The 12,365-nt window shown below is 39.1% G+C and overlaps 1 protein-coding gene across 1 annotated transcript in view; it reads right to left on the bottom strand.

Annotated features, from left to right (window-relative positions):
- HAUS6 (HAUS augmin like complex subunit 6) overlaps window positions 1-12,365 on the bottom strand; it is a 2,286,143-nt gene that overhangs the window by 1,490,490 nt on the left and 783,288 nt on the right. Inside the window, exon 5 of the mRNA XM_044060364.1 lies at window positions 9,913-10,039. Within this exon, the coding sequence (XP_043916299.1) occupies window positions 9,913-10,039 (127 nt within the window). The remainder of the gene's footprint in view (window positions 1-9,912; window positions 10,040-12,365) is intronic.

Here is a 12,365-nt window from a genome sequence, read left to right on the forward strand (position 1 = left end):
AGTTGTTTCAATGGTGTCTGATGTATAATGCTTACAACTGAAGTGGTAATGTTTTTCATTTATATAACTAAGACTGCCTGTATCATACATGATAATTTACTAAAGATGTTTATCGAAAAAAGATTTAATGTAGTTTTAAAAGATCTCTGGTACGCTTGCCTTCTCCAGGTTTCACACTTCACAAGTTATCCCATCACTCCCCAGTGACTTCATCCTTTCTGCTCTACTCCAGAGCATATTCACCTCTTCTGTTGAAATTGAGCCTATTAACCATTCTATGAATTCCCCTGATATATTGGATAATCTCAACCTCCACCAACTTTCCAATTAATCTGCGTTTCCTCCCCTCTTTGCTCCTCTGCATATAATTTATAACAGTGTATAAAAATACTAAAGATTTCTCCCAAATTTGCTGCTTCACTCCCCATTTCTTCAGCCTTCAGTTTATAAACTCCCCTTTTACTTCTTGTTGCCCCAGTTTCAGTTTGTGCCCAGAATGCTTAGGAAGCGTTTTATTTATCATTTGGTTACCAGGAAAGTCAGACTGGGACCGAGCTCATTTTCAGCAGAGGCCAAAAGAGAAAGGTTCCAGACACGTTTTTGGAATATAGAAGGAAACACATGCGTACACGGAGGACATGCAGACTCCACACAGAAGGCACTCCAGCCAAGAATCGAATCAGTGAACCTCTTGCTGTGAGACAACACTAACTGCTGCACCATTGCGCCGCCCAGTGTTGCTGAAATAAGGTAGTCAAGTGCCCACATTCTGGAATATTCTGTTATCTATCTTGGCCTACATGCTCCCTGTGTTTATACTTGTCGTTCCTTGGTCCATTTCTCTTCTGCGGCAACCTTAAGTCATCAAGCTACTTCAGTTTTGTTTTCCTCTCCCTCCTCTGTAATCATCTTTACATATCTATCTATATATACATATATATATATATATATATATATATATAAATATATGTATTCATACAAAAACACCATCTGGAACTACTCCAGATGCCTTTGATAAAAATACATGTATGTTCATCTTCTCTTACTCTATTTCTCATTAACCATACAGCCACCATCCCTAAAGTTCTGGTCAGCTCCTCCAAACCATTTCTTTCTTGTCTCTCTCTCAGCTCTTGGGCCTCCACTAACACTTACCTTGGTTACTATATTCCAGTGCCGTTGTACTGTAAGTATTGCCTCCTGAAATACCATAATCCTAGCTATTATCACTAACTGCTCTTTACGTTGCTTTTAACGATAAGCAAACTGCTACTATCATCACTTTTTAGCCTTGTATCCATCCCTTTACACCCACTACACAGTTTCATCTTCCAATACTCAATCAGATCTGTAGCACCACTACATCCTGACATATCTTACTTCATCATGCTGCTGCCACTTTAAAAATCAATCGCCAAATTTTAGTTCATTAACAAATTTCTATTAGTGCAACTAAATCTCCTCTCCACATTTTACATACAATGCGCCCCTTTAACCAGGTTATTTAACCCAATCATATTCCATTTTATGCTTTGAATCATTCCTTATCCGTTATCCTCCATTACCATTCCATCTTGTCCGCCATCTCATCACTCCCCCACCACTACATTTTCCTCTTTATTGGTCACCCCATCACACCAAGATCAGTTTCTGTCCATCTTTTTGATGTATCCCATCAGCTCCAAACCTTGTCATACTGTTTCAATTACAGGAGCACATTTAATAATTTAATGTTTATTTATCAACCACATATTTACACTGTCAGATTACACAGCAAATCTTGCATGCAACTTACATACTCACCTGAGTGTTACAATGGTTACAGTCCCCTTCACTCTATGAAATCAGCACTATCGCTTTCCCAGCACTTATGCTTCTAAACACTATACACCCCTTTACATTTTCCTCAGGTGTAATTAACATATTCCTCAGTTTTATTTACATAGCCATGATAAACAGTACACAGTCACTTTTCTAGCTTGTACACTCTAGATTGTCTATTTACACAGGGGCCTCTTCATTTTTAAAACAGTGCAACTCTCACTTTTACACATGCACTCGTAAAATGTTCAACCCCTTTTACATTCTAGCCAGACTAGAGTACTTGTTAATTTGGCTTCCAACACGTCTGCGCTATTACACTCCCTCCCCCCTTACATCTTTTCCCTTAAAAGGGATACATTTAATATGTTGCTTATTTATTAACCATACATTTACACCATAGGAATAAACAAACATGTCTTATATTTAACTCCTACACTCACCTGAGTGTTAGTTTAAAAGAAGCCCACATTTGATACAAGACCTTTTGGCCTTGGCACATCCCCCACAGCATCCTGGTAAAAACTATACGGACATTAAATCTTGTGTCCCAAACTATGCAAGAGTATACCCTTCAATCCACAGGTCATGTGTTTACTTCCTCTACCCTTAAGTTCTCTCCCGAATGCTGTTTCAACCGTTCCCTTGTCCTATTACTCACCACCTACAATCACTGCTCTTTCAATTTCTATTTCCTCTTAAACATAGGGAACGTAACTCTCTCGCTTTTTACTCATTCTTCTCTAGTCTTCCATTTTACAGTAACTCCTTCCCCTCCATTGCTCCATTGCCAGAACATTTATAGCTTCTGCAGCATACTCAGAGCTTCCTCCAAATTACTGCATGGCCCAGAAAAGACAGACAGCTTGCAGGGTAAATAATTCTCCATTTTATTCCACTTTGCCAGCAAGCTCTCATTACCAAGATAAAATCTGGACTTCTCTTTTGCTTGGATTCCTATGAAATGTCTAGCTTGACAAACACACTTACACGTCTTACCTTTGCCACGCCCCCCCCCACCATTTCCACAGCTCTCCCAACAGTTACCCCTCATACTGTATGTGGGACATCACACTGCCATATGGTTTAGATCCTTTCTGCTCTCTATTAATGGATTTCAACACTACATTCAGTTCTACTCATATTTCCTTCCAGCTTGTCCATTTAAATTCTATCTTATACAAACTTTACATTTTCTCAACCCTCCATTTGCTCTGGCATTCCTACTAGCAGAACATTTTTTCTTCTTCTTTGAGTACCATCTTCTCTCTCTACTTTCTATTCCTCTAAGTACACTTGCCTGATTTCAGCCTCCTCCACTCTGGCCCTCAACTCAGTGTTTACATCTACAAGCTGTAGGACCCCTTTATGCTCATTTAAAGCCGCAACCTCACTTCCTTCCATTTCTGCTGCACGGTATCATTAAGATCCCCCAAGTCTCTCTCATTTCTTTTATATACTCCCAAATCATTTTAAATGGCATTCAAATCCCCATGTCTTTGCCACTGCACCCTAATATTACCTCCTGGTCACTTGTATGGTTCTGGGACTGCAAAAGAAGCTGATTTGATAACTACTTCCTTATTTTCAGAGTTTCTTCTGACATCTGCCATGGCTGGTATACTTTACCTTCACTCAGATTGTTATTTTTCTTTTCAAAAGCCCACACGTGCGTAGCTTTTCGTCTCATCAGGGGATGGGAACCTACCCAGTTTACTCTAGGAGAAATGCCAGAGATCCAAAAATTAGCTCATTGGTGTAAACCCCTATATTATCCTTTGGATAGCAATTTTGCAACCCAGCAGACCTTATGTTATGAAAGTTGCTAGTATCCTGTCTGAATAGAGAGCTGTGATTAATGAGGTACTATCAAATTCTGTGCCGAGATCTATCCTCTTTGGGATTTGTTTTGCAGACATTTGATCTAGTATCCCAGAAGTGTGGCTAATGAAGTTTGATGATGACTGCAAAACAAGCACTATAACAATCTCAGTCATTGATCTACCGCTACTGAACAGCTCCAGCAAGGGTTGAAATATACACATCTACAGCTAAATGAAAAATGCAGTATATTTGTCAAAAAAGTTACTCAACTCAAAAGTAAGAAAATCCAAAAAAGGCATCATACCACCATACTCTTCCCATATCAGATCCATCACTGAATATACAATGCCTCATTTGGCGTGTAAAATTCCAAATGGTTAATCAAATGGGAAAGTCTAAGACTTCTAACCAAGAAAATTAAAGGCCATAAATACTTAAACTATCCTGATCGATTACCATAACTCTCATACTTACTGACTGTGCTCTTCAACAGAGATGCTTTCTGAAGGAATTTGGGGATTAAAAAGTACAAGGTAAAATACTAGAGGAGACCAATGGGCCAATCATAGAGAAGAGTGTCAAACAACCTGCTGCACTTGTGGTTGATGAGAAGATACAAAGAGGTCAGAGCGAGGTTGGCCACATCGACAGAATACCTCTTCCAAAACTTTCATGCTAAGGGACCACTAGTGAAGCATTAGAATGGACCTGCTCCACCTGTCTGCCATCATGTTGGATTTCCCCAAAATGTACGTGTGTAAATTCTTTATCATAATGGTAAATGTCCTTCTCTTCACTGCTGCAAGATTCCTAACATTAGGGATTCCCTGCCAAGGGCGGTCCGATGTCTAGCCAGTATACCAAAGCCTTTAGGTAATCAGTACATCAAGAATGGAAACGGACCAGGGAGTGGAGGGAAGGCATGAATATGTTAACAGTGAAGAGAAAGACTTCTACCATTATGGCATGATTTTACGCAACTGTATTATGTCCTTTCATTTCACTGTTGCAATATTCTTTACATTAGGGAGAGTGCCAAAGCTCAAGACGAAACTTGAGTGGAGGAAAGACCAGCAGAACCCTCTAGAAGCCATGAAGGATGGCCCTAGCAAAACCAGCTCTAACAAGTCCATCCCACTTGCAGTGTTTGGTAAATGTAATTACAGAAGTCCAAGTAGCTGCCTCAAGAATTGAATTAGGGTCCAAACCCTTGAAAAAGCATTAGAAGCTGCAGACCTACTAGACTGAGCCTTATCAGAAAAAAAAGCTCTTAACATAAAAGGAATAACAAACAGCTTTTGAGATCCAAGAATAAATAGTTTGCTTGGATACAGCTAATCCCAAGGACCTGGGATGAAATGAAACAAAGAGCTGATCACATTTCCTAATAGTCATATCTAAATAAAATCTGAATTGTATATGCACATTCAACATGTGCATCACCTTCTCACTGGCAGATTGTGTAAAAAGGGCAAAAAGTGGACAAATGAACAGAATGATTAAGGGACATCTCATTCACCACCTTGGGCATAAAAGGAGGAATAGCATAGGACACACTATCCTTATGAAACACCAAAAAAGGAGGACAAGTCATAAGGGCTTGAAGTTCGGACAGCCGTCTGACAGAAATAAGGGCCAACAAAAGGACAGTCTACCAAGAGCAAAGATGTAAGGAACGTGAAGCTGTAGGTTCAAAAGTAGCCAGTCAATTTTTCCAAAAACATAATTAAGATTCCAGGGAAGAGGAATAGGGTTCCTGGGAAACCTAATTCGAAGGATGCCTTTCAGGAATTGTTTAGCTTCAAGTCCAGAAGGCATAGGAGGAGATAAAGGCAGACAAGCAGAGATACTGTTAAGTGGACCCTAACAGAAGAATAAGCCAGCTCAGAATTGAACAATTCACAAAGAGAGAACCAAAGGAACATCCACTGAAAGTGGATCCAGGTTACGACAAAGACACCAAATAGAAAACCTCTTCCATTTAGTTAAATTGGATTTCCTAGTATTGGGTTTAATGGCCTCCTGCAGGACCCCAAGCATCTCCTAAGAAAAAAGGGTCTATGTGGAATCAGAATCCTATCACCCACAATGTCAGTTGAGAAGTATACAGGTGAGGATGGATGCAGGATCCCTCTGCCTTGTTTGAGTAGGTCCACCTTCTTTGGTAACTTGTGATGACTGCCCTTGGCTAAATGCAGAAGAGGGAACCAATGCTATCTCAGCCAAAAGGGAGTCACCAACAAGATTTTTGGGAGCATGCTGTTGAATTTTGAACAGAACTTTTAGAATGAAGGGAAGGGAAGCAAAAGCATAAATATCCATCCCCTTCCAAGAAAGGCATCTGCCTTCCAAACAAGAGGACCTGGGACTCTGGCACAAAATACAGGACGTTGTCTGCTCAGAGGGGAGGCACATATATCTATTTGGAGTATTCCACTGGTGGACAACCCAGTGAAGCATCCACTCTCGTTGGAATTAGGTAAGGACCTGCTCAGAGTGTCTGCCACAATGTTTTGACCTGAGGGATTGTAAGCTGCCTGAAATGTCACTTAATACTGGACAGCAATATCCCAGACCAGGAGTGCCAGCCAGCAAATATGATAAAATATCGTGGTATGTAAAAAAAATAGGTCATCACTGTGGTAATGTCTGTAAATACCTTGAGAGGTCGTGGGGAAGAGATGATGCTCAGACCCCCTGCCTTGAGAGGGATGCCTTTGGGTCAGAAGGAGCCGATGGATTGAAAGCGTGGCTTCTCACAGCATGTCTCTCTCTCTCTCTCTCCAAGGAGTTGACTACAACACCCCAGAACCATCACTGATGCTTTGGCTCAGTGTGTGTCCGGCTCAAACATGCTCTGAGCCAGTCCACTCAGATAGTAACGGCACAGAAGACACAATGATCTTCAGACTCAATGAGGACAAATCTGGGCTCCCTGGACCAAACAGCTCTGAAACCAAAGGTCAGAGGAGTCGACAAAATAGGTGGGGTAGTACTCGCGAAGGTCTCTGAACCCAATGGGGTAGGAGATGGGAGAACCCCTATTTGAATTTGTGTTGATAGAACTTTCATCATCCTGGCCACGTCTGCTTCAGACGGACTACTGGAGGAACAAGAAGCAGCTATTAATGAAGCCATAGAATGACAACGCCTTTCTAAAAAGGGAGATGGGAGATCAGAAGAAATCAGATCCAGGCTAAGATGAGATCAGATCCGAGGTGACCTGTTTCTTCGGATCCATGGGTTCAGATCCAAAGAGTTTGTCTTTGGATCAAAAGAGACTGGATCTGTAGAGTTAGAAATTAAGAGGCTGTTCCGAACTCTGAGTCTAGGAACCTTTATTTTGTCATGCTTCTTAGGGGTTTTGAGCCCCAAATGCTGTATCGGAAGATTCTGAAGGGAGTAAATACTGAAAATTAACCTATTTTTCCTGTGGAAAAAAATAAAAAGGGCCCTATGGTTGAAGGCCTTATATCACAGGCAGCATGCAAGTGGGCTGGGCCTAAACAAACAAGCATACAGTGTTACACTGGATAGTGGAAATGTTATGGCTACAAACTGTACTTTTTAAGAGTTTTTTTCAGCCAAATCTTTTCTACAAGAATAAAAATAATTTTTTTTTTTTTTTAAAAGTTAAAGGCAAAAAGGAAAGCATTACCAACCACGATAACAAAAGAACATACCTAAAAGGTATAAAGGAGAAAAATAAAAGTGAAAAGGAAAATGTCAGATATGGTACTGTAGAATTACACTAAGTGTTAAAAACAAAAAGCAAGAGACTATGCAGAGAACTTAATTAAAAAAGAGGCAGACAGATAAAGAAATTTCTAATTTTACTCACAAAAACCTACTACTGCTTGACAGCTGACAGTGACCACATCTGTATGAGAAGGTGGCAGACGAGATCTATGGTATGGTAGGGGATCTAGTGCATTATGAGTAAGGGCAGAGCTGAAGAGTTTCAGTATTCCACGAGCTGGAAAAAGTGGCAGAGTCTGATCCGAAGGTCAGATTCAAACCCATTTGAGGAAGGTCTGAAAATGACATAAGATTTAATGTTATGCTGTACTAAAGAGAGGAAAAAAACCTAATGTCATTTTCACTAAAAAGGATCCAAATTGCTCAAATTTCACTAAAGTAGACAAGATGCTTTGTTATTGATTCAAATTAAATACAAACGATGCATTCTGAAAATGTAATTAACTCAAAATACCCAATAAAATCTCTAGTTTCTGAATATCTGAACCATGAAAAGCCATATTCCATTTACTCCTACACTGGAATAAGACTTATCAATAAGCCCTGCTCCAACAGAAAAAGTACCAAAATTCATGCACTGCGCTCAGTCAGAGCTCAACTAGTATTTAACTGCTCTTCTGAACCGCTAAGCCTAGACAATTATCCCCACCTGAGAAGCACCTTGCATTTGTAAGTCAAACACCTTAACCATTATCCCAACCCCATGCCAAAATCCAATCCCTCATGATCACTATGCCTCCACGGTTAAAATGAACTGGTCTCCCAGTCTTCAAAATCATTCAGTTTCCTATACCCAACCAACACTTGCAGCCTAACATACTTAGACATCAGTAATCCTTACAAAACAGACCTCAATTTTCAATTATGCAGGGTTGTAAAAGGCTGGTCTAAAAAAGCTCCTGCCACATGGAAATGCATGCTCATTTAACATGATTTTCCTCAATTCTAAAAACAGCTTACAGTTCTTATCTAAATTAATCAAAGTACACATTTCACTGACAAGTTAGTGAAAGCTTTACTTTCTAAATTCCTTTATTAATATCTGCATATTTGCAGTTCTTATGTTGACTGGATGCTTCCTACTGTAACTACCTCCTTGTATTACCACTATGCAAATATTTTGTTGTACAAACATGCTCTATTCTCCATACTGTACACAAGTTTACAATTATAAATCACTTTCTCACTACATAGATTTCTTCAGTCTTACAATTATGTACTACACTCTCAGTACAAAGACCTTTATTTCTTATGGCAAAGTACTTCGATTATGTATGCGGTGTTGCATTCTTGGCTCAGTTTGTGACTGTAAAGGGTAAATTTAACAAACCCAAATCACCTGTTTAAACCTAAATAGTGAAAACATGGGGTATACAATATTTAATTTTTAATCTCATTAAGATGCAGACATTCCTTGCTGTATATGACAAAGTAAATTCATAGATATGAGCTTATCAACCCAGGCTGCATGTGTACAGGTGATTTTGTTTTTAAATAAAACAGAATGCCTTCCTAAGGAGATAAATGTTAACATTCCTTCAAAAACACCAAAATATAAAACATTCCATCAAGATGAATGTTGATAACTGCTTAAATAAGTTGTGCAACTGAAGAAATGAAATCACAACTGATATTACATGCAAATTTTACGAAGTGGATGTATATTTATGCATTGTGATGTTTCAAGATCAACGGTCCAGTAAATAAGATGGCTTCACCAAGCCACCCAGTAGAGGCAAGTCAAAATCCATTATGGTGGGCCACAGTGAATCAGAGCCAAAGGCCTTGGCCAACTCTTCTCTTGAAGCTAAAACAGGAAAGAGAACCAGTTATCCAGTAAGTGATTCAATAAATAGGACTATAACAATAAACTTAACATGGGAAGTATCCCCAAGGGGGAATCCATGCTTAAGTGATAAACTTTCTTCTCTGGCCTGTCGAAAGCTTAAACTTAACACGTGGTAAGCAGGCTAGAGGTTTTTAAAAATAAAAAGATCACACAAGCCTGCCAGGGCATTTACCTACAGGATTTCACTTCATACCACTGGAGTTCTGAAGGCCTCTACTTTCTGGGAAGCAGAATCTGATGCAAGTTACCCAGCATACAACCAATCGGCTTATAACATTACACAGTCCAACAAATGCAAAGAAAAAGTGACCACCTCCTGGGAAGTGATCAAAGGTGTCTGAAAAGTAAAGTACTGGGAAGTACTAAGGCATTACCATTAACCTTTGTTGACATGGGCTCACAACTTTGTGCCAAAGTGAAGTTATTCTTGAAAAAAATTGAAATAAGTTACCCAACTATTACCACAGTGGTTGAGATAATCACTCAGTATGCTGTTAACCCCAAAACTTTTTTTGTGATTTAAAAGTACAGATTTCTTATTTTATTTAGATACGTTTTACTAAGGATTTTAGAAGATTTTTTCCAAGCAAAATTAGATTTTTCACAAATAAAATATTTAGCATCATTTTAAAGACGCAGCAAATAAACAAATAACTTACAGTACTCTTCTCTGGAAGTCACCAAGAATTAAATCTTGCTTCTGACATGCTTTGAGAAATCGACCATACACCATATTATGCCTTGCTATCACCATCTCTGAAGACTTTGGACGCACTAAATTAATGCCTGAAAGAAATTTAAAATATTTAAAGTCCACCTTCGATCACATTCATATTATCTGGAAACGCTCATCTTAAACATAGGACAAAATACTCAGTTATGCACACAGACATTAGTTTGAATCACAAACCACATTTCTCTTTGGAGAGCACTCTTGTATAAATGTGATCCCTATATTCTCCTTCACCCATAGTCACCCAGTCTATTTCTGCTTGAAATAACTGCATCACACTGCCTAAATACAGAGATGGACAACCCTATCAGCAAGAAGTCTAGATCAGTTTATTTCTTCAGAATTGACAATTACCACATACTCTTATAAATGGAAAAAAAATGACTAAACTAACTTAAAGGACTTAACATAGGCAACCTTCAGAATAGGGTACCTCCCCCACCCAAGAAACGTAACTGGCTCCAACAGACCCTTCAGGTAACTGTAGGTTTTTCCCCTTTGGTTGTTTATTACCTCCTTGAACAACTGGTAGGGAGGTTGCCAGCATGTTCACTGCGAATTTTAACTAGGAGTATGGTATGTTTGTATTTTCTAAAAATACACTTATCACAAAATAATCCAAAAACAGACATTAACTAACCACAGCACTGAAATTATATTCACAAAAAAATCTATTAAAGTGAGTCTAAAAAAGAAAAACGTATGTCATAAGGGCACTACATGTACATATTTGACTAAATTCAACAGGGCTGCAATGACAGCACACTCAAACAAATAACGGGACACAAATTTATTAATGAAATCATGTTCTCATTGCAAAAACAGAACTCAGTGTCTAGACATTCTATTCCTAGACTTCAGCAAATATCTACTACAATATCTCATGCCTTCCTACTTGACCAAAAATCCAGCTAAGACCTGCAACGTGTGTTTATGGTTAAACACCTTTTTAAAAAGCAGAAGTACAGTTGTATAAGATCCTACCATAAGAGTATCTTTACTGTTGCAGGACGGTTTACTCTTGGGATATAATGCCAAAGATAGCCAAACATCTGACCAGCATTCTAAAGTTTTACACCTTCCAGGTGCCATGTCAGACGCATGTCCTGCATGAAAGGTGAAAGGAAAATATGCAACACCTAATCCTAATAAGGATAAGCCCAATCCTCACAAATGAAGGGCAAACTGCCCAGAAGAACCAAATCAACCCAAGAACAAAGCATTAAGGAGTAAATTAAGGAAGGAAAAAAGGAGAAAAGGATGCAAGACAGACCCCTCAGCCAGAAGGAAAGCAACAGAAAGCAATGGGAGTAGGGGTAGAGGGTCTTAGCTAAATACAAGGCTAGCTGCACTTGTGGGCCATGGGCCATTTTAAGTCTAACCAATTTCGCTTTCAAAGGTGAGAATAAAGCCTTGTACAATGTCTCTCTCTCTCTCTCTCTATATATATATATATATATATATATATATATATATATATATATATATATATATATATACACACACACATACACACGTCTATGTACAGATATACGTCTATGCACAGATACGTGTAAATATATATATGGTTCCACTTCACTTGACTGGCACTTCACTTGACCAGCAAGTAAAGGGAATATGTCCCCTTCCCCACTGTAGTGCGACCCTGGAGTTAGAATATTTAGCTGGGGGGGGGGGGACTAAGCAATATGAAAGCAAAACCAAACAATATGAAAATGGGGGGCTTTGCACTACAGTGGGGAAGGGGACATATTCCAATTACTTGCCAAAATCAGTCAAATGAAGTGTCGGTCAAATTAAATGTCAGTCATTTGGTCTCGGGCAGATGGGTGTCAGTCAATAGGAAGTTAGGGCAATGAAGTAGACCCATATATATATATATATATATATATATATATATATATATATATATATATATATACATATATATATATTATATACACACAGATATATATATATATATATACACATACATTTGCACGGCAATGGTGGTCCCGCTAAACAAGGGTGGGGCCACAACTGACGCTGGGAACTACCGACCAATAAGCCTGACCAGTCTGATCTGTAAGGCTATGGAGCGAATTATGGAATTCATAAATCGAGAGATTGGGACCCTCCAGTCGCTGGACCCCACACAGTTCGGCTTCAAGGGCAGATCATGCCTCCTGAAACTGGCGGATTTCTTTGAGACAGTTACTCAAGCTATAGATAAAGGAAAGGAGGTACACAGGGCTTACCTTGACACTGCTAAAGCATTTGACACCATTCCCTATTCAGGTATTATTGATAAGCTCACCAGCCAGGGCATAAACCCTTATGTCACAAGATGGATCACAAACTGGCTCTCAACAGATCCCATTAGGGGGGGTTTTTTTTTTT

This window comes from Protopterus annectens, chromosome 2.part0 (genome assembly GCF_019279795.1).
Source record: "Protopterus annectens isolate FY-2018-M chromosome 2.part0, PAN1.0, whole genome shotgun sequence".
Taxonomy (NCBI): Eukaryota; Metazoa; Chordata; order Ceratodontiformes; family Protopteridae; genus Protopterus; species Protopterus annectens.